This window comes from Xenopus tropicalis, chromosome 3 (genome assembly GCF_000004195.4).
Source record: "Xenopus tropicalis strain Nigerian chromosome 3, UCB_Xtro_10.0, whole genome shotgun sequence".
Classification (NCBI taxonomy): domain Eukaryota; kingdom Metazoa; phylum Chordata; class Amphibia; order Anura; family Pipidae; genus Xenopus; species Xenopus tropicalis.
Genome location: NC_030679.2, coordinates 107,010,046 through 107,032,647, shown reverse-complemented (window position 1 = coordinate 107,032,647; position 22,602 = coordinate 107,010,046). Strand labels below are relative to the sequence as shown.

At 37.3% G+C, this 22,602-nt stretch overlaps 1 protein-coding gene across 1 annotated transcript; it reads right to left on the bottom strand.

Annotated features, from left to right (window-relative positions):
• Positions 1 to 2,580: 2,580 nt before the first annotated feature.
• MGC145330 (uncharacterized protein mgc145330) lies at positions 2,581 to 5,542 on the bottom strand. Its single transcript, NM_001079103.1, has 3 exons — positions 5,339 to 5,542; positions 5,020 to 5,103; positions 2,581 to 4,372 (listed from the first exon to the last, which is right to left on the bottom strand). Exons 1-3 carry the CDS (start codon positions 5,489 to 5,491, stop codon positions 4,265 to 4,267), a joined length of 345 nt encoding a protein of 114 aa, NP_001072571.1. The 5' UTR covers positions 5,492 to 5,542; the 3' UTR covers positions 2,581 to 4,264.
• Positions 5,543 to 22,602: the final 17,060 nt, after the last annotated feature.

Genomic DNA, 22,602 nt, shown 5'->3' with positions numbered 1-22,602 from the left:
TTTAGGATGTCCTCTTGTATTGTATTACTGACATGTATGAACATCAGTGTGGCTTTCTTGTTTGTTTCTCAGTGTGACAGCTTGTATCATTGGGTATAACATCCATTTAAATATTCAGCACTTGATATATTGAGCTAGTTTATAAGAAGAAATGAGAAAAAAAGGGAAAGTAGAAGAAAGGTAAAGAAGAATTTGAGGAGAGAGTTTTCTTCAATTAGGTGTTTACAAGTACAGGTATGGGATCCCTTATCTGGAAACCCGTTATCCAGAAAGTTCTGAATAACGGAATGGCCATCTCCCATAGACTCCATTATAAGGAAATAATTTAAATTTTATAAAATGATTTCCTTTTTCTCTGTAATAATAAAACATAACCTTAGGTAAAATCAATACGGTGGTCCTAACTATTTGCCTTGTCATATTTTTTACATGCTGGCACGGGCCTGTCATCATGTGGATTCCAGTGAGGGACCTTATTGCAAAAAGGTATCAGAGAAACATGAAGATCTGATTGCCTGCTGGGAAGGGGCCTGAGATGACAACGGGAGTGGGTGGGACTTTGGAAGATCATAGACATATTTTGGCCATAATTGGAAGATGACTGGGGCAGATCAGATAAGTGACCAAGTGTACAATTTAGTGTTTTTTACTTAGGCACCATTCTGCATAGTTTATGGCAGGGCCTAGGTGGACAATGAGTTAATAAACCAGGCCCCCTGGGGTGCAGTGCCCTGCTAACTAAGTAGCTTGGAGCCCCATGATTTCTGATAGCGCCCGAGGGCTTGAACTGCTCGTGTTAACAAATCATCAACCTGACAAATTACTTTCTCTGCAATTCAGTAATCTGTTGGAACCAATCATCCTCCTATGTGGCTGATATTCATAAGACTTATGAACCAATTGTTGGTTTATAAGTTCCCGTCCCATACAATAGAGTCAGATACTCTTCAACAATGTTTAGGAGAGAATAAGAAAATGCCATCTGAGAGGTGTTTTCATAGTTATGGAAACTTTTTAGTTTTTATCTCACCAATGCCCTCTTACACATCACTTGAAGAAATTAGAGGTGTAGGGCTGGAACAGTGGTTTATTAGGCCCCACATCCTGGAGGTATATTATATTATAAGTGAGGATAACTTTAGTACTTTATTTTTATTCTACCCACCAATGGTGGCCAAAACATGGCACCCACAGTACCAAATCCTACCTTCTGCCTAAGAGGTAGCGGTCAGTAATTAGCCCCACTCTGTTTATATAGTATACCCTACTTACTCCAGTTAAGGAGCAGTTAACTCCTATACTCAGTGCCAGTAGTTGCCAACATGTTTTTTTTACAATGTTATCATGGCATTGCACATAATGTGCCAACATTTCACCTAAACACTGAATCTTGTAAACTTGCACTTCCATGATTTACCCTTTTTATTTTATTTATGTGTATGCCAGGATAGCAAGAACAATGAATATATAGAATTACCCAGCAATGACCATATTGCAAAGTGCTATATAAATATCAGACATATATTAAGAGATGGAGAATGGACCAAACACTGAGGATTGCCAATGTTTAGGCATAATGCATGACCCCTGGACAGGGCAAGACAAGGAGTGCATAGGAGAAGCAGCTCTGTAGGATAGTACCCAAGGCTGATTTAGTTATTGGCATGCCAGCCTGTGGGAGAGATAAGTGATTTTACTTAGTGGGCCAATTGTGTCTTTTAGCAATCCAATTTAGATATGAAGGAATGTTTGCCCATCTGATTCAACCCTTCAAAGAACAATTTGGTACTGTGTATGCAGAAAATTATAAGAAGTCTGTGTTTGGTGCTATCATCTGTATGTTTATGACCCTTGTTTAGCATCGTTTGTATGGTTCACACATTACAAATTGCCTGCTTCATCATCCAGAAAAGCTCAAATTAGTTGAGCTACTATGATTGCAAACAAAGGAGTTCTCTATAAATGATACACATTGCACTGAAGCACTTTCGCCTTTCGTAATATATTTTCCTATGTGTCCCTATTTCCTATAATGGGCAGCTATCAAATGCAGTTATGAATATTTGGATACTACCTTTTGTACAGGGAAAAGTAATGGTAATAATATGTGCATTGAAAGTTGCCTGTATGTTGCCCTTTTATGTATTTATTTTTAGGTCAGTCACCTAATAAATATGAGTTATCCAGTCTGTAGCTCCCAATGCATTTTATGTTTGCTTTTCTTCAACCTAATGCTGTCACTTCAGAAGGAGTGGTTCCTTCCCAGGGTATGAAGTCCGGTACTATGTGGATTTTTCTCAGCATTTCAATTATTTGTGGGATATGAATGCATTACACCTGATTTAACCTGTATCCATAGCCAAACTGTGTGTTTTGATATGTGTCAATCGTTAAAGGAAATGTTGGAAGTTGGTACTGCCAGATCATTTTTAATACTATGCTCATTAGTTGTTATATATAGAAATGTCTCTTCATCCAAATAAGTTGTGCCAGCAGCAATGTCATGTGATGTTTCATTTGTAAGACTCGTTTGGGCATTATCTACCTTCCAAATCAAAATAATGATGACATTGATGTAGATGTTGGAAAAAACAAATTACATTCTAATTTAATTAAACATATACCAATTGACATATGTAATTCATTTTCTGGCACACTATAGCCAATTTAACTAATGTTAATACCAGTTAGCTCTCATATCCTTAGGGCTACATATTGTCAATCTAATTTGATCGGTGGTAATGTGGTTATAAGAGATTTATGGTAAATCCAAGACAAGTCTTTTCTCTGAAGCCTGTTTCTGGGATTTCATGGATTAACATGATGTACATTCAGTTCATGTCAGATTTAAGGAACATATTCACTGTAGAGCGCTCACTTTCATGTTTGATCCTAGAAGGAAATATCAATGTGTGCATTTTTTTTGCTGTTTGTCAGATAAAACCATAGTTATACAATGCATCTCGGATCATTAAGGGTCAACAGATTTTGTTAGAACAATTCAGTGCATGGAGTATTTAATATTTTGGTTAAAATACAAAACATAATGTAATGTAATACAAAACAAATATAGAAAGTATAGATTTTTTTTTTGTACCATATTCAAGAATTGCAAAATACTTATGGTAGTACTAGAAAGTGGTTCCAGTGTTAGTTTCCACTAACAATATCTTTTATGAGTTAAGGATTAAGCTGGTGCATGATTGGAAAGGATGCTTAAATCCTTATTTTTTAACTATATTCCTTCAATGTGTCCCCAGCTCTCTAGGGATACACAGAACCCAGGATTTGATTCTGGCTTTTGCATCCAAGCACTCATCATCAAGCTGAACCAAACACATCATAGATTTAACCCAAATGCATTTAAGTTAATTTTACTGAAATCTAAATATGAAAATTAGGATTTCTAATTATGTACAATATCCAGCCATACCTTTTGTGTGGGACTTGGGCATTGGCAATTTCAATGCATCTCAGTCTTGACCTGGTTGACATAAGCATTTTAAGCTTGTATCTGGTGGACTAGCTGTGTTTTACATTGACAAACAATATATCCTGAGAAGAAAGATAACTCAAGATAACATAAATGGGTAGAATAGCTCAGATATATGCTTAGACACAGGTGCCTAGATATTTTCAATATGTGAAGAAAATGTATTTTAGTAGATTATGTATGTATCTATTAGATGTGCACTGAGTGATAAAGATGACTAATAACTATAAGTTATAAGTTATATTACTTGATTTATTCCTAAGCTAATCACTTAATTTAATTCTAATATTATTGTCAGTGTTAGCGGTAACAAAGACACTGCTCACTTAACAAGGGAACTTATAGTATTCAGCCAGCCACTGTCTTTCTTTATTCCCTTGAGATGTGAGAAAATGTTAATTTGGTCTGATGACCTCTTTGTTTTCTCCTAACGCAAGTAGAACTACTTTAAGCTTATATTGGCAATAATATTAGGAAAATGAGCAGTATGAAAGACCAGTTCTGTACAAGAACCCATTGCCCATATCTCACTGTGAAAGAGTGATTTACAAAAAAGATAGTTGATTTTATTTTCTTTATCCACACAAGTGTGCAAACTGTGAAACAAAACGCAGGAGAGAACAGTAAATAGAGCAGCTGCAGCAACTCACTTAATGAGCAAAAAACAAAAACGTTCCTGAATTTTTGCTCATATCTTCTCCCAAGTCCTTCTCTACCCCTCAGCAACAGAGTGGCTTCCACACAGATGTCTCCGGGAAGGGCTTTAATTCACTATAAACATTTTAGCAGAAAGAAGTTGCAAACTGCACCCCGGGGGCAGTTACATAGTTTCCCAATCCTGGACGCTTTTCTGACTGCACATTGCTCCCCAACATCACACTAAAAAAAAGGGAAAAACAGATCACCACTCTGTATTAATGGCATGCACAACATATACACTGGCTACAAATATATTTTCTGTCTCCATACCATATGTCTAATCATATGGCACTTTTATACATACATTTATATGATGTTGTGTTACTTGCAAAGGCAAATGCAGCTTGTGGTGCCTGGAATCCCCCAAAAGGTCAGAAACAGAGAAAGGACTAATACAAATATGACCATTTCTAGCACAGCAGCATAACCTTAATGATATGTGGCACTTTTGTTGCATATAAATGTACACAGAATATAAACATTTTGGCTAAACCTGCCCACATTACTCACAGTGAATATCCTATAGAAAATATAGCTTTTCAGGGCAATGCAGGTAAAATAAAACATTGCCCCTTACCTTAAAGTGCTGAATTAGAATATGAATCAGCAACAGGTGATAAAAGAAATCTTCCCAGAAACCTTGCGCAGGTCAGGCTGTGTGTGTCCCGCTTCAGAGGAGTACGGTTCTGAGCACTCTCTATGCACTCTATTATTATTTATGTGTACCATAACACATATATATGTATATATACAGCCTGATATAAACAGGAATAGATCTCCCTGTTCCCCAGCAATTACAGTTTTGTTAGAGTGAAATCCAAACTCACCACTGGTACTTGGCCGAATTTCTTTTCCCAGGAAGGGATCCGTTTGTTTTGCAGTTTCTCCAGGACTTCCTGCAGAGCCCCCAGCTACAAAACACACAGTAAGGCTTTAGCATTCTCAACCCCCAGCGACCTCTGCTTTATCACTTTTGTTTCGGCATTTAACAGTTAATCTTAGGGTTCCTAGAACCCTGAAGGCAGAGAAAACCTAAACATAACCACAAGTTTAACGCTTAGAAGTATTGAACGCTAGATCTACAGGTGCACATTGTAAGGTCGATATTAGGCACTGCTAAAATGAACAGCCTTACTGGTCACTTACCAGCTCTTTCTCACTTGATGGGCTGGCATCCTTTGGGTAGAAGTCCCTCAGTGCCCTGGTCTCCAGCTCAGCGCTATCTTCCTGCCCGGAGACAGCAGCGATCAGAAGCAAAGTGCAGCCAAGCGCGATCAGACGCAGCCGGGAGCTATCCATGGTGCTGAACAGCAAGAGCGATCCTGGAGTTCGCGTTCCTAAAGACTAGACTTTTCTGTCTCAATGGGCAGGGATAAACTCTATTTATTTCTCCCAACGGGGTCTATTTTCTTATTTTAATAGCATTAACTCCTCCCCCATGACGCCAATAAGCAGCGTGTGGGGGATCAAACAGAAATCATTGAGCTGCTTATGATAGCTACCTTTGTGCAACCATCCGTCATGTTATCCCCAGGCGACGTTGGTTTGGTACAGGGGAACGAAAGACTTATGCTTCAACTCCCATTTATCAAACTGTCTTAGTATAACTATATGCAGAGATTATGGAGCCTTCTGCCTCCTCTCCTGTGCGCCTCCATGCCTACCCAATAGCAAAGTACAGTGCTCATTCTACTTGTCTCCCTTAAGGGACTTGCAAAATATTACATAACCAGTGTGAGATATTCTCACCAATTTAATGTGGGGAAAAGGTGGACTTTCTACAACAAACCATCAGCAAGTGAAATGATTCTTCAACACCAGCCAAAATAGGCACTGAAGCTGAACCAAAGTGGAAATGTGCACATCAAAAGTTTATTCCTAGGAATAACATTCTGAAACGTTTTTTGTTTTTTGTTTTTTTTACCACTGCTTGGTTTGGGGATCTTGGTACATTATCCAGCCTAATAAACTAAATTATTTTAATCTGAACATTTTGATATTGATTTTTAGCTGACAAGGTGGGTTATTCCTCCTGAAATAGATACTTTCCTCTACTCCTCTTGGGCATTAGGCTGCAATGGACACCCATGCATTGCACAGTATCTTTTGGTATTGATGCTACAGGTATCCAGTGAGAGTTAATGGGGTTGTTCACCTTTAAATTAAGTTTTAATATGATATAGACAATGATGTTCTGACACAATTCTCAATCAGTTTTCATTTTTTATGTTTTTTTTTTTTATTAATTCACTTTTTGTTCAGCATCTCTCCAGTTTAGAATTTTAGCAGTCATGTGGTTGCTAGGGTTCAAATAACCTTAGTAACCAGGGACTTGTTTTCAATTGGGATTCATTATTAATTTTTTTATAGTCTTTTTAATTATTTGCCTTCTTCTTCTGCCTCTTTCCATCTTTCAAATGGGGGTCACTCACCCTGGCTGCCAAAAAATGATTGCTCCTTGAGCCTAAATTTTATTATTTTTGCTACTTTTTATTACTCATTTTTTTATTCAGGCCCCTCTCCTATAAATATATTAATATTTATAGGAGAGGGGCCTGAATAAAAAATGAGTAATAAAAAGTAGCAAAAACAATAAAATTTAGGCTCAAGGAACAGTATATACATGGAGTGTTTCTATACTTAAAATATATATCGTTTTCTGCACCATTTTACCTATATGTCTACTTAGGGAAGCAGGGTCAGATTGGGATGTATTGGGCCCACCAGAGATGCCACCCTAAGTGCCCCCACCTCAGTCGATCATCTTTCTATTTGCTGTGGGGCAAACACTCCAGCGGCGGGGCCCACAAGGGCTGGGAAGTTCATAATGGCATGCTGTTGAGGATACTATGTTAACTTTCCCTTAGGAGCCGCTATCACATTCTGTATCTACAGCTGATCTGTATCTACTCCTGTATCTACCGCTGATCCTCTACTTCTGACTGTAGCTTCAGCTAAATTATTGGGGGGTCACATTTCAGTAATTCATTTTTTTGTTGTGACTGCAAGTGGATATTGAAAGAAATATACCTGTTTGTAATAACAAAACTGAGTCCATAACTTTAAGAAGCCCTGTACATATTTTCAGGTGGTGGTGTAAGTGGAGGATAATATTGTTTTGCATGTGTCTATTTTGCAGAAAACTGGAGACAGCGTTAAAGTTTAAAAAATTTTTTAGGATGATAGGGTCTTAAACCATGGAATACTCCATATGGGTAAATGAAATAAATTATAGCTTTCATTTTATCATACATTATTTTAATCTCCCATATGGAGTATTCCATGCAAAATGGCCTGTACTGTAGTATGGCCAATGTTTTGGTACTGTCCATATCAATTCATTTAAACATTAGGAATCACATAAAGTTAAATAAAAGATACACACCACACATTTTAAGAATCTGCAGCCATTACTGTGAAAAGATAATAGATGAAAAAATTCTGCGGCTTTCTGCATGTATATTGAAAAAGCCATCACACATATAACAGAATGTAGTCCTGATCTAGCCATTATAGCAAATATATATATGAAGGAACAACAGCCTATTACAGCAATAAAACGTTTTAAGCCATTACTTGAGCACATAACAATCAGAGTACAGGTATGGGATCCCTTATCCAGACTCCCCCATAGACTCCATTTTAATCAAACAATTCAGAATTTTAAAACTGATTTTTCTCTGTAATAATATAACAGTACCTTGTAATTGATCCCAACTAAGATATAAATAATGCTTCTTGGAGGCAAAACAATCCTATTGGGTTTAATTAATGTTTTATACATTTTTTAGTAGACCTAAGGTATGGAGATCCAAATTACTGAAAGACCCCTTATCCGGAATACCCTTGGTCCCGAGCATTCTGGATAATGGGTCCTATACCTTTATACGGCTTGTGCAGGCAAAGCTACATTGTTACCCCTATATTTAATAAAATAAACTAAAGGGAGTATTTATCAACAGTTGAGACAAACATCTCTGGTAATGTTGCCCATAGCAACCAATCAGATATTTGCTTTTGTTTTCTAACTTATAGGTGACCGTTTAAATCTAATTGCTGATTGGTTGCTATGGGCAACATCACAGGTGATGTTTGTCTCCCATGTTAATAAATATGCCCCTACGTTTGCCCAGTAGCAGTAACCAATAGCAACCAATAAGATGTTTGCTTTTAAACAGGTGACCAGTAAATTCTACCTGCTGATTGGTTGCTATAGGTTACTGCTTCTGGCCAAATTTAATGTCTTTTATTACATAACTCCCTTAAAGTCAGTGCTGTAAAATGGCACAAAAGTATGAATCAATATAGGGAATGCTCTGTAGGAATATCCTGTGCATCAAATGATCAGTCATTTTTACCTGTTTGTGACTACAAGGTGTGGATGACATCCCATTTAAAGCCAACCTTGTGCCTCAAGTTCCAGTGTCACTATCAGGAAGCATATACACACAGAGCTGCAAACAAAGGTTTCCAAAATTATATAAAGGTATAATGACACTAATTGCAGTTGGAGTTGGTGGTTACTGACATGTTAATACATAAACAGAGTAGGGTTTCTGCCACAGTTCTAAAGATTTATATAATTATACTTCGCCCTTCTCCCTTATCTTCTGTTCCTCTCCTCCTACATTGCTCTCAGCAGGCCTAATGATGTCACTGGCAATCTCTACATTCTATTTTATTTTTAAATGTAAAGGAAAGCATACAAGTAGAGCTCTGAATCCAATTTGTCATGAAATGATGCATTATATGTTAGGCAGCTCCAAGGCAAAGTACCTTCAGCTACAATAAGTACCAAAATGGTATATATGTCAAATAAAGGAATCTGTGTGCCTCACTTTAAATAAGGCAAGTTATAATAATAGAAAAATGCACAGCATGCATAATCGCTAAAAAAGAGTTAATAAGAAGATGTTCTGTCAGCATCATTGTTTTATTTTTAAACTTGTAGACCATTAGCAGATTAGTTTTGCACAAAATCTAATAAAGTTATAACTAATGTACAATTGCACATGTGCTTTGATGCAAATCAGATGCAGTTGCACTGGAAATCTTCCATATCAGGGTGATGTCTTTTTTTAAATGATGTCTGTCATTCTTTAGGAACAAATGGGCTATGTCTATTGGCACAGGCTGTTGTAGGAACCCTGGAGCTACCATAACAAGAGGAGGGATGGTGGCAATGGTGCCGAGCTCACATTTTCCAAAGTGCTAGGAGTAGCTTTAGACTTAAGTAAAGGGTCAGAATCTGGAGTTACATAAAAGAGGTATGTGCCTAGGGTGCAATGGTAGGGTAACACAAGACATGTACCTCTTAGTCCTACCCCTTTTTGTCCAGCCCACAATACCCCTGCCATCTGTGAGTCCAGCCACCACTTCTCATGTACCGGTAATGAATGATTCATGTAGTATATGTGTGACTGCAGCAAAATTTGCACAACTGCAACTAAAATTGTGCTAGGTAAATGAGCTGTTTATTTAGATATTAATATAAAACTGCATCACAGTGAGATTGCTGAAGTGACAAAGTGTAATGCCAATACACACACAATACAAACTTTATTACTTTAGCAACTTCCGTGCTAGAGGACTATAGTGACATATATTATCCCGCCTCCTCTCTGTTCATTATATGGGGACCGAAACGTAACGTTGGCTGTTCATGCCTTTTTAATACACGATTGATCTTTTTGGAATATAACTCGGTGTTGCTCGTCTTTTTTTTGATGTTTAAATCATTTACCTTGCACCCGAGGTAAGAGCTGAAGCACTGAAGTTTAGACATCTGGTGCCACATCTTTTTTTTGCATACCACTTATCAACCCACAGATTAAGATAGATGGTTATTAAATATAAATATAAAATGTGTTTGTACTGTAATATTTGGTACAAGGTACATAAAAATAATCTTGTTGTCACAGCAACTATGTAGCATCTTTGTTGTAAATGCCTGAAAGTGGGAATGACACCAAAACAGGGAGGCTGGCAGCAACTTAAAGCTCTGGTGCATCTGCCAAAATGTAGGCTTAGGGGCACATTTACTAAGCAATTTTTTTACTTCTACATATTTTCGAGAGTTACAAATGGGTTTTTGCCAGTACTCGATTTTTCTGATATTGATATTAGAGTTTTTTGGAAATTTTTTTGAAAATAACTCCCATAATTAGTAATTTAGTAATGTTTAGTTAATCCCCTCATTGTTTTCTGCTTCACCCAGTTTCAAGAAGAATTTAATCCCTTTCACATATTTTCAGGGGAAAATTAATCCCATCATTGTTTTCTATTTCACCCAATTTCAAGTGAAACTTAAACTCATTATTGTTTTCCAAGACTGAGTGTCAATGTTCCTAAAATGCCTGCTGTTTGGGAAAAATAAAGAGGATTGATGGAAACGAACGTCCGTTTAAACTAGAATTTTTTCGAGTTGTAATGATACTTTCAGCTCGAAAAAATTCAGGAGTTTCGAATAGTTCGTACGAACTATTCAAGCATTATCGTGGAATTTTATAAATCCAAAAATGATTGAGTTTAATTTGAATTTATACCAAATGTTTTGAGTTTTAACAATACTTTCAACTCGAAAAAATTGGGATTTTTGAATGTCAACTCAAAATTTTCATACAAACCATTCAAGCATTATCGTGACATTTTTTAAATACAACAATGACCGAGTTTAATTCTGATTTATACAATGTCCAGTTATGACTCTCAAGGCCAGAAAAAAATACATTTTAGTAAATCAGCCCCATAGTATATCATTACATCTGACATTGCTATAATTTAGAAAGACCAAATCCTACCCAATGACGTATATGGGTCAGCAATCCTCACTTGATCTTGTTAATTGACAAAACTGCTGAACAACCAGACCGGTGTAATTTATCCATTTATAGGTGGGTGACTTTACAATTAATCACCTGTTAAGCAAACAGTTGTGCTGCTTGCAGCCATATTAAGAACAAAGCAATTTACATCCAGAAAAAAAAGGCAGAACCCATATTTGGTACAGGTATCGGACCCCTTATCCGGAAACCCATTATCTAGAATGTTCTGAATTACAGAAAGGCCATCTCTCATAGACTCTCTCATCTCATCTCATCTCATCTCTCATAGCAATTAATTTTAATTTTTAAAATGATTTCCTTTTTCTCTCTTGTTAGGAGCCAGTACCTTGTACTTAATCCCAACTAAGATATAATTAATCCTTATTGGGTTTATTCAATATTTAAATGATTTTTAGCGGACTTAAGTTATGGTGATCCAAATTACGGAAAGATTCCTTATCCGGAAAACCCCAGGTCCTGAGCATTCTGGATAACAGGCCCCATACCTGTATAATGATGAACTAAATGAATGCATAAATAAAAGTAACTCATTTCCTAGTTGGTCCAGCTGGTAGAAAGTCCTGGACAGCTATGTAATAATTTATGTGAATAATTCTTTGGTTCAGTCTGCAGAAGAATGAGAACATTGCTGTATACATTATACTTTATATTTCTGTTTCCAGCCTTTGGTGCTAATTGTGTAGTAGAAGATTGGTTACTTATATATAGCTATTAATCTGTGATAGGAAAGTCAAAATAAACAAGACAAAAGATAGCCCAGTAATGGAAAGTTCTGAACCCAGAGTCTCATTAGAAAGATATGTTTGTTTCTTAGCAATAGCATGTAAAAGAATACAGCTATCACCTACTGCCCTTGTCACACTTAATCATTCCTCTTAAAGGTTAGGCTTCAATCTAAATTATGCCTATGCCTGGGGAATATTCTCCTCAGAGCTGGACATTTTTTTTCTAACCAATAAATGAAATGTGATTCCGAAGCCAGTCCCTACATGGTAACAGAATTCTAATCAGCCTATCCAGTGCGGAAACTGGGTCCCGTGAGGCATGCCTTAGCTAGGTGTAGACTGCTGCAGAATTTTCATGGAAATTAAGTAATAAAACATAACATTTTTAAATGGTCAGTGATGTCTTCATAAAACAGAATACACTAGAAATAATCAGTGTTCATTTTTCATCATTCATTTAACATACCATGTCCAAGAAACAGAGCATAGCCTTTGCCAATTTGCACCACTACTTGGTAGTAATGTGACCAGAGGTCCTGTGTATCCTGTATCATGTGTTTTTATATACTAATGGGGGCATTTGCTAAAGTCACATTTTTTATTTCATAATTTATTTATTTTTTGCACAAAAATACTACTTTTTGCCATTTATTATGCAACAAAACTGCAACAAATCAAAAGCTGTCAAGATCGTTAGAAGTCAATGACAGATGTCCTTTTTACAACTGGAAGATCTTTCTTTGCTTCATGGTTTTGTGCAACAATACATGGTTTTCACATTTTCTGCATCTTTTTAACACAGACTAAACATTTGTGGAAATTAATTTTTCCATGGTTTCAAAAACCTCTTAGGGTGAAGACACACGGAGCTACTAGTAGCAACTACTTGTCATGGCTACTAAAATAGACAATGCTGATCATTTACCAATAATTGTCTCTACATGTGTTTCAGCAGAGGAATTCTCAGTATTGTCTATGGCAGGGTATTTTCTCAGGGTCGGACTGGGGGGTGCAGGGCCCACCGGGGCTCCCGCCCCAGTGGCCCTGCAGGTGCCCCAGCCGCGTCCCCTAACCCCCCCCAGGGGCCCCCTAACCCCCCTCAGGGCCCCCGCCTGACGTCCTCCCCGAGCGCGTATAAATTGAACGCTTCGGGGAGGAACAGTCAGTAGGGGGAGCGCCGGCAAAGGTCGGACTGGGCCGCTGGGGCCCACTAGGGCCGGGGCCCACCGGGATTTTTCCCGGTGTCCCGGCGGCCCAGTCCGACCCTGTATTTTCTGGAGTTTAGTAGCCGTGAAAAGGTAGCTGCTACTAGTACAGCTCCGTGTGTCTTCACCCTTAAGTCACGAAAATCCAAATGTTGATAAATCTGCCCCTAGTTGTGATTTAATTAACTCCTGTACTAGATGTAAGTGAATTGTCATATTAAAGCATTTGCTGATTAAACAAAAAAGTTAATCCCTGCGTTGTTGCCACAAGTATTGTCACTACTAACACAGAGGCACATACTACTCTTTACCCATAGCATATTAATAACTGAACATTCTACATTATATTTATTATTTATACAGTGACAGTGTCAGGCTCTGGAGTCCCATAAACAGAACACTGAAGATTATTATCCATATTAAGGGATCCAAAATAGAAAGTCAGATATTCCATATGGTTTCAATGCTTCATTATTATTAATACTATCATATTCATGAAACAGAAATGCATTGCAGTGAAAGACAGAGAAGAATACATAGCACAGGATAATGACAGCAGAATTATGACATATTTTATAAGTCATTAATTTATTAGAAATAAATCAGCATCTGTAATGTTGACAGATATTTTAAAAGCTACACAGTGGAGAAAACTGCATATTTAATTATAATCATTTATAGTATTTATATGTAAGTCTATAGCTGTGCTGTTGATTCTCAACATACAACAAAAATTTACATCAAATTTACACACAGGGGTACATTTACTAAGATCCGATTTTTTTCTGGGCTTAAAACACGATAAGGTATAAATTCAGAGTAACCACGATAATTTCTGAAGTTCTAAAATGTCTTGAAAATGCTTTTACCGTTCATACAAAAATATAGCAAAAGTCACAATATTTTCGTGCCGAAAAGTTTGTTATGCCACGAAAGCCTTTCTGGCTTTAATGATTTCCATAGGACTCAATGGTACTCGACAGATCAAACCTGGCGAAAAGATAGTCCAGAGGAAAGTGTAAACCAAACCGTTAACGAATTCTGAAATGTTTGTATTCTTTGCACAAAGTACAATTTTTTTGTGGAAATTTAACAAAAACCACGTGAAATTTCAACAAACTTTTCGCATACTTTCGGAAATATTCTATAAGTTAAAAAACGTTAGAAAAAATACAAAATTATCTCAAAATTGTTTATTAAATGTGCCCCTTACTATATCTTCCTATATCTGTACTCATTTCATAAAATAATAGGGTCCTAAGCAAATCTTGCACCTTCATGGGGGCCCTGGCCAAAGGCTGGAGCTTCAAGAGGGGGCTTAAATTAAAACAGATTTACAGCCACTGGACTACAGCATGATCTAGCCTAAACTGAGTCATCCAAGTTGATTATACCAGCATAATATGGCTAGTAAAACCCACATTCAGCCTACTAAGAAGGAATAAATGACATAACAATTAAGAGATGTTAAAGCAACAGTAACAACAAAAAATTAATGTTTGTTAAAGTAAATAAAATATAATGTACTGTTGCTCTGCACTGGTAAAAGTAGTGTGTTTCCAACAGAAATACTACTATAGTTTATATAAATAAGCCGCTGTGTAGCCGTGGGGGCAGCCATTCAAGCTGGAAAAAAGGAGAAAGGGCACAGGTTACATAGCAGATAACATGTAAGCTCTGTAGAATACAATAGTGTTTTATCTGTTATCTGCTATGTAACCTGTGCCTTTTCTCCTTTTTTCCAGCTTGAATAGCTGCCCCAGTGGGTACACAGCAACATTTTTTATATAATCTATAGTAGTGTTTCTGAGGCAAACACACTAGTTGTACCAGCGCAGGGTGACAGTACATTATATTGTAATTACTTTTGTACACTTTAATGATTTGGTTTTACTGTTCCTTTAAAGGAGAAGGAAAGGTAAAAACTAAGTGAGCTTTATCAGAAAGGTCTATGTAAATACAGCCATAAGCACTCACAGAAATGCTGCTCAGTAAAAAGAAATACCACATTTCTTTCCTTCCATTCTGTATACATGATCTGTGTCAGACTTCCTGCTCCCAGAAAAATGCTTCAGGGTACGGCACAAGTCTGCTCAGTTTGCTCCTCTCTACTTTTACTCCTCCCTTCTCCTCCTCCTTCAATTTCTTTTCTCTCCTCCTCCCCTCTCTGCTGTGTAATCTGAGCTTAGAGCAGTTCCAGGAGCAGTGTGCAGGCAGGGAAGTGAAGTCAGACAAAGCAAAATGGCAGCTGCAATCTTAAAAAACAGAGGGAGCATCCATGGCTGTTTACTCGGGTATGGTAAAGCATTCTGCAGAATAGATATAGCGTTCTAACTTGCACTGCTGTGATTAATCTATTTGTACAGGTATGGGATTCCTTATCCGGAAACCCATTATCCAGAAAGTTCTGAATTATGAAAAGGCCACCTCCAATAGACTCCATTATAAGCAAATAATTTAGATTTTTGAAAATGATTTCCTTTTTCTCTGTAATAATAAAACAGTACCTTGTACTTGATCCCAACTAAGATATAATGAATCCTTATTGGAGGCAAAACCATCCTATTGGGTTTATTTAATATTTAAATGATTTTTAGCAGACTTAAGTTATGGAGATCATAATTTCGGAAATATCCCTTATCCAGAAAACCCCAGATCCCAAGCATTCTGGATAACAGGTCCCATACCTGTAATAAAATGCCAAAATGCCATTCCTTCTACTGGTGGTAGAGATAATGGGGCAATGAATTCTGAAAAGGTCTAAAACTATGAACATGACTTTATTTTTTTAATAGAGAAACCCGTCAACTCGTGCATTTACACTCTGTGGCTGTGTCATACCCTGGTCTGATCACATCTGCACCGCTGCAATAATCATAAAAATCTGTGCACCTTGCCTATGATTCTGCTTTTCTGGCAGTAATTGGTTTGTATATTGTCGCAAGCAGGAAAAGTGCAGAATTCTCCTAAATGTATGTTTCCTTTCATGGGGGTGACATTTTCCTACTTTTAGGGCTATGGGATGAGGTATTGGAATCACCTCTACATAAATGAAACACTCAACCAATTGCTATTGCACAACACATACATGTTTACATATTTTAGTGTGTGCTTTTTTAATTTGTCCACTGATGTTCATTATGTTATTATAATAGTTATCACTTTATTCCTATGGTGCAATTTATACCAGGTAGTCACTGTGGCCTTTTTTTTGTGTACCCTACCTGTAACAGCAAAATGCTGCAAGATTGGGATCAGTACATGGGTGTTTTCTGACATTTTGTAGTGATTGCACATGATGCACAAACAGGGAATGCCTGTCTCCTCAAACTTATTTATTACCTTATGACAATACATTTTGTAACTTGTATTGTGATATGTATGAAAAACGCATTTAACAGTATATTTTATATGATTGTTTAGTGAAGTCATCTAGGAAGAGCTTATTCACTGAGTTATTTATTCTATGTATCCAAATGGTTGCTCAGCAGTGACATTTTAATGTTCCGCTTGCTGTCAGTGCGCTAAACAAGCAGCTGGCAGAGACGTTGGCACAGGAATATGGACTCAGTCTTTTCAGAACAGACTTTGATGAATCATTCGGTGGCGTTTCTGTTTCACTGGGCCATGTGGGAATATTTCTATAGTAAGACTGGCTGAACTCATAATGTTTTTAGAAATCACAAGGGAAAATATTGTTAGTGAATATACACAAACTGGATTTATATAAATATTTATTGCACATGTAATTACAGTGTTACTTTTCCACAGAAGCCTTGGGTACCATGGTTCATTCTAACATTTTAAGTGATGTAAGTATCACTCTTTGCTGCCTGCATTTAACTGCTATTTCTCATTAAATGTCTAAAGTCTCCAAAAATATTATATTATTAATATTATTGTTTATGGTATGGCAAAAAAGCCAAAGTTGTGCTTATGACTTAATTTTATACCATTAGGCAGGGGTGCAATGAGTTTGTGACAACAAAATTCAGACAAAGACAAGAGGGCCTCTGCACTCAATATCAATATGTTAAGGATATTTAGGCCTTCTGTGCATTAAGCTACCAAGCAATGTTCTTAGTATATTAATAATGGGTGAGTGCAGAGGACCACTTGTCTTTGAATACTTGTTTATGGGCCATTTCTTTCTTGGCTCTACACTATGCTTATTAATTCACACAGCCAAATGTCTGATCAAATATTTTATACCATGATACCTCTGCATGTTATCACCCCATCACTACTCCCAGGTTACAGAGCTCAGATTTGCTCCATCAGGAGGGAGAGAATTCCTGCTTTTATAAAGAGATAAGGATATTTGGGTTTGTCTGGCAGTCTAGAACTAATCCTTCAGTGCTCTCTTAAAATGATTTATCTCCCCTTAAGATGTATTCAATGGCGTGGAACAATTAGATCTGGTTGCTGCTGAGTGTATCCTCTGTGCCCAGTGGTGTTCCTCTAGACAAGTCTCTAAAGCAGAGGCCAAGCCTTAAACTCATTATGCAAAGTATAAAATACAGTATGCCATGTTTCCCCTTTCGTGTTGCAATGAGGTGACCTATTGAGAGATATTATGTGGATAAAATACTAAAAGAAATTTTGCCAAGAGTGCTTTCTGGTCTTCTTGGATTTATGTTCTGTATTACCTTTTCAGAGATCTTTAAGCAATTCAGGCAGAGGGCTTGTTTGTTTGTCTGATACAGTGCACTGAGGAGAGGGTTATCCAATTTGTAGCAAACTCATGGGGATCAAACACTGCTGTGTTTTATTTAAAAAATATTTACAACTACTCAGATCTCACAAAGCATACTACTTTAAAGCTTAAAACGATTCTATGCAGCAAAATACCATGTTCATGTTGGCCCATAATAAGTATTATAGTGGTATAGGTTGTTTGGGATCTGCTAAATTCTTCACTACTCTCTAAGTTAGGGAGCGGCCAGCTTCTCTGCATAACTCTCCAGGCTACATTACTTCAGAGCCCTCCAGGCTAGTGTCCCACTGTCATGTCATATTATGACTTATTCTGCCATTATGCTTTTTGCCAGCGCTCAAGTACATGAATCCTCCCTCCTGGTGCTTAATTATTTCATTAGGATTACAATGAGCTGCTTACCCTTCAATCCATAATGTACAGTATCATCACAGTGACAACATGTTCAGCTATAAGAGATGAAAACATGACTGCAGGGGATGGTTTGATTACAAATAGTTTCAGCACCAGATATATTTATATTAATATATATGCAAACATATACACAGTAATTCATTTTTCTTATGAACATTTGGAATTGAGCTGACACCTTTATATCCTGATCCAGCTGTGCTCTTATCCAGCATATATCTTCATTAACATCTATATCTTAAATCTTTAACAGATTGCCAGTCCCCTAGCTAAACACCAAAACAACAAGTGGCGCTGGAGGACTACTTAAAGAGACGCTGGGCAAGGTGAATACAAATAGAAACATGCAAGTGTGAATTGTGCCTAAGTCACATTTCAGAGACAAAGACTACACTGCATGCCCTTGGCGCAATGTTTTATATTTTGTTTTGAACATAATGTTTAATGCCACAGTGAAGAATGTTTCTTAAAATATTCCTTAATAAGCCCAAATCAGGCATTTCCCTATGTATTAATAGCATAGTACATGTTTGAGTGCAATTGTGGCACAGAATCTAGATTCTGAATAATAGTGATGGGCACAGATAGAAATAGTGAATTTTAAACCTAAAAAAAACTGTTTATTGTCAATACAGCTATGGGACCTGTTATCCAGAATGCTTGGGACCTGGGGTTTCTCAGATAAGGGATCTTTCTGCAATTTGGATCTCCATACACTAAGGGGCTGATTTACGAAGACACGATTTCTAATCCAAATTGGAAAAAGTTGCGCAAAGTCGCGATTTTTTCGTAGCGTTAAAACTTGCGCGCAAAGTCGCGCCTTTTTCGTAGCGTTAAAACTTAAAAGGCGCGACTTTGCGCGCAAGTTTTAACGCTACGAAAAAATCGCGACTTTGCGCAACTTTCGTAATGGCTACGAAAAACGCGCGTTTTTGCGCAAAAATCGTAAAGACGCCGAAAAAAATATGAAAAAATCGCAAAATACCGATCATTACGAAAAAAACGCAATCGGACGCATTCGGCCCGTTCGTGGGTTAGTAAATGTGCCCTTAAGCCAAAGTCTACAAAGAAAACATTTAAACATTAAATAAACCCAATAGGATTGTTTTGCCCCCAATAAGGATTAATTATATCTTATTTGGGATCAAGTACAAGGTACAGGTATAGGACCCATTATCCAGAATGCTCGGGACCAAGGGTATACCGGATAAGGGGTCTTTCCGTAATTTGGAAAAAATGAATAAAAAATGAATAAAACATTAATTAAACCCAATAGGATTGTTTTGCATCCAATAAGGATTATTTATATCTTAGTTGGAATCAGTTACAAAATACTGTTTTATTATTACAGAGAAAAAGAAAATCAGTTTTAAAATTCTGAATTATTTGATTAAAATGGAGTATATGGGAGACGGCCTTTCCATAACTCGGAGCTTTCCGGATAATGGGTTTCCAGAAAAGGGATCCAATACCTGTACTGGTTTATTATTACAGAGAAAAAGGAAATCAAGTTTAAAAAATAGAAGTATTTGCTTATAATGGATGGCCATCCCGTACTTTCTGGATATCAGATTTTGGGATAATGGATCCCATACCCATAACCCTAAACAAAACCCTAAAATAGATCATTCTTATAAAGTAGTCAAGCTTACTTTTGTTTACAAGTAAACCAGACAATATTCATAATGTAATTATACTAAAGGACCTGTGTCATAAATAAACATGCAAGTTAATTAGGTGCAGGGGTAATTTGCATTTAGTTACTTCTATATCTGTATATCGGTTCTTAACTGTGTTTGATGTGGATTTTTATGGGTCCCTTAACATAGTAATGCAAGAGGTAATTAATCTCAGTCCGTACTGTCTGTACCCACTAGAAAGCAAATTAACACTGAATTTTATTATTTCTTCCATTATTTTATTATTTTGGCATTCATTTCCACATCTATGGCTATAAAATAATGTTTGTGTCAAGCATACAAGTATAGCTTTTTTAATCTTATATCTATATTTGAAAAATGGTACTGCACAACACAGGACTTGGTAAAAAAACAAAAACCCTAAAAGTTTATTACTGTTTCATAACATGCAGCATTTTAGTCACCCTTGTGCCCTTTATTAGGAATGTTAAACAAAGGAGTTTACATGGTTTAATTGTAAACACCAAAGGATTATACTTACAGTGGATCAGTGAAATGTTGACGGGTGTTGACAGATATTATAAAGGCAGAGATTAACCCTTGCACCACTGTGGAGACACTTGACAGGTTCAAAATACACCTTTAGGTAACCATCTATTGGTCCGGTTCCCCTCCAGTAGAAATATTCAGCTAAGGGGGCCACTTTAGGCCAGTTATGTCTAAGGGAGAGCTACCACCAGCCATCAATCCTTATGTGGAACCCAAGACAGCTCTTTCCAGCAATGTCTCGCTATCTTACATTCCTAGAATGTACTACGACAAAACCAGTTGTGTAATCTGGCTAAACCTTGCTAACAGGTTCCTGTTCCCCAGCTTTCTATAGAAGGGTTGTCCCTCTAAGGCAGAACTTTTTATTGGGCCTTGTTGACACCCAGCACACATCAACCTGGGTCAGAAGATAAAGTCTAGTGGTAAGCAAATCTGTCATGTTTCACTTTGCCATAAAATTTGCGAAACGGCAGGAAAATTCGCAAAATGGCGAAAACTCTGCATACCGCGTTTGTCGCACACATCTTTTTTTGCTGTGTGTGTCTATTTTTGCTACGACAGCGCCTATTATTGACTCGAGCGTGCCTATTCTTACATGACCATGCCAATTGTTGACGCAGTTGCGCCCATTGTCATGCAACCACAACTTTTTTTTGATGTGCAACTAATTTTCGCAGAACTTTGCAAATTCATGCCTGGCGCCAAAAATTTGCTTATCACTAATAAAGGCCAACCAGGAAGAACCACTTCTCTCCAATCACTATGAGCCAATTAAAAAGATATCTCATTTAGAAAACTTATTAGGGGATTTCCAGGGGGATGTGTCCCTTAAGTATAAAATGTAGTACAAACATGGGAAATAAGCAACATAAAATGTGACATAAATGTGAAACAGAAGTTACAACTAAGGTTGCCACCTGGATTGTATTTTATCAGCCTGGTTGGTTAAATTCAAGCCAAGTCCAGGGTCGGTATTACAAATTTACCAGCAATCTACTTACTGGTAAAGACAGAAAAGATGGCAACCTTAGTTACAACACTGAAATAGCATGTCATGCAAAAAATGTCTACATCTTTCTGTCAAAGGGTATAAACATTGTCCCATCTGTTGTGTAACATTACCAAGGACAACTACCATTGCATTTGCAACTAATTACAGCATAGATCCCCTAAAGAGGCAGAGGGCAAAAGAAATAGGGACCTAACAGACTGTAAAATATGAAGCGTGCCACAGTGTTTGTATAATAAGTACAGAGGGAGAATTATTATTTTCCAGACTGCCTTATTATTTGGATTATGAGGCTACTACAGAACGATATAGAGTTGGTTTTGGCAATTAAAATGACTTTGGGCCCAAGGCACATATGTCATTTTGACTGTTAAATTCCTTTCAGCAGCGGTAAATACACCCTGGGTCGTTAGGTCAAATGAGAATTTCATGTGTATGAATGTCTGACCCATTCAGGTATTGGTGGAGAATTTATTTAACCAGCTCAGTTTTATTTCTGTGTTCCTGTAGGAGGGGAGTTTATAGTTCTGCTCATTTGTTGTGAAAGCGGAGCTATTTATTGTATTATCAATTACAATATGTACGGAAAACTGTGGCTGTTCCAATAAATGCTGTACAAATATTATTAATAAGCTTAATTAAATGCTTAACATGCAAGAAGGGGAATTCAGCACTGCTTTCATGCAATTAAAGAGTAAATCAGTTCTTTGGAAATTCTTGAGGAAAACATAAAGTGTTTTAATAAGCACACAGTGTTGATGTAATGAAATGACATTCAGCTTTCTGTTTGCAAAAACCAAGCAGTAATTGCTGAGAGAAGCCTGGTGATGAGTCTATTATCTTGGCTGAGGGGCCAGTACTAACATGAACAAAGATTGCATTGGAACTGACATAGCATCTTAATCAATGGAAAAACATGTCATAGCGATGCTTTGTTAAAAACAGCTTGCTACTTTAGCAAGAATCACTGCTTCAGCCATATACGTTTCTGATGCCACTGATGTCATCAGTAAATCTTGTCAGACAAGAAGTTGGTGCCTTATATCAGTGACCATATTGGTAACTGCTTTGCACTATATTAACCCATCTGGTCCTTATGATGTGATGCAACAGAGCATCTCACAGATGGGAGCTACCCACTGCCTTCACTGAATATATACATTTTAGTGCTCACCTTATTACTGAGGAGCTGGCCCACCTTGGGGTAGGGTGGTGGTGCTGAAGCTTTGACCCCTTGGGGATAGGGTGGTGGTGCTTAAAGCTTTGGACCCTTGGGGATAGGGTGGTGGTGCTTGAAGCTTTAGCCCCT

Excerpts from the sequence above, each read along its gene's own strand:
- MGC145330 (NM_001079103.1), bottom strand. The coding sequence starts at position 5,491 with ATGGATAGCTCCCGGCTGCGTCTGATCGCGCTTGGCTGCACTTTGCTT. Across the intron at positions 5,104-5,338 it reads CATCAAGTGAGAAAGAGCTG|CTGGGGGCTCTGCAGGAAGT; the intron begins GTAAGTGACCAG and ends TGTGTTTTGTAG. Across the intron at positions 4,373-5,019 it reads AATTCGGCCAAGTACCAGTG|TGTGATGTTGGGGAGCAATG; the intron begins GTGAGTTTGGAT and ends CCTTTTTTTTAG.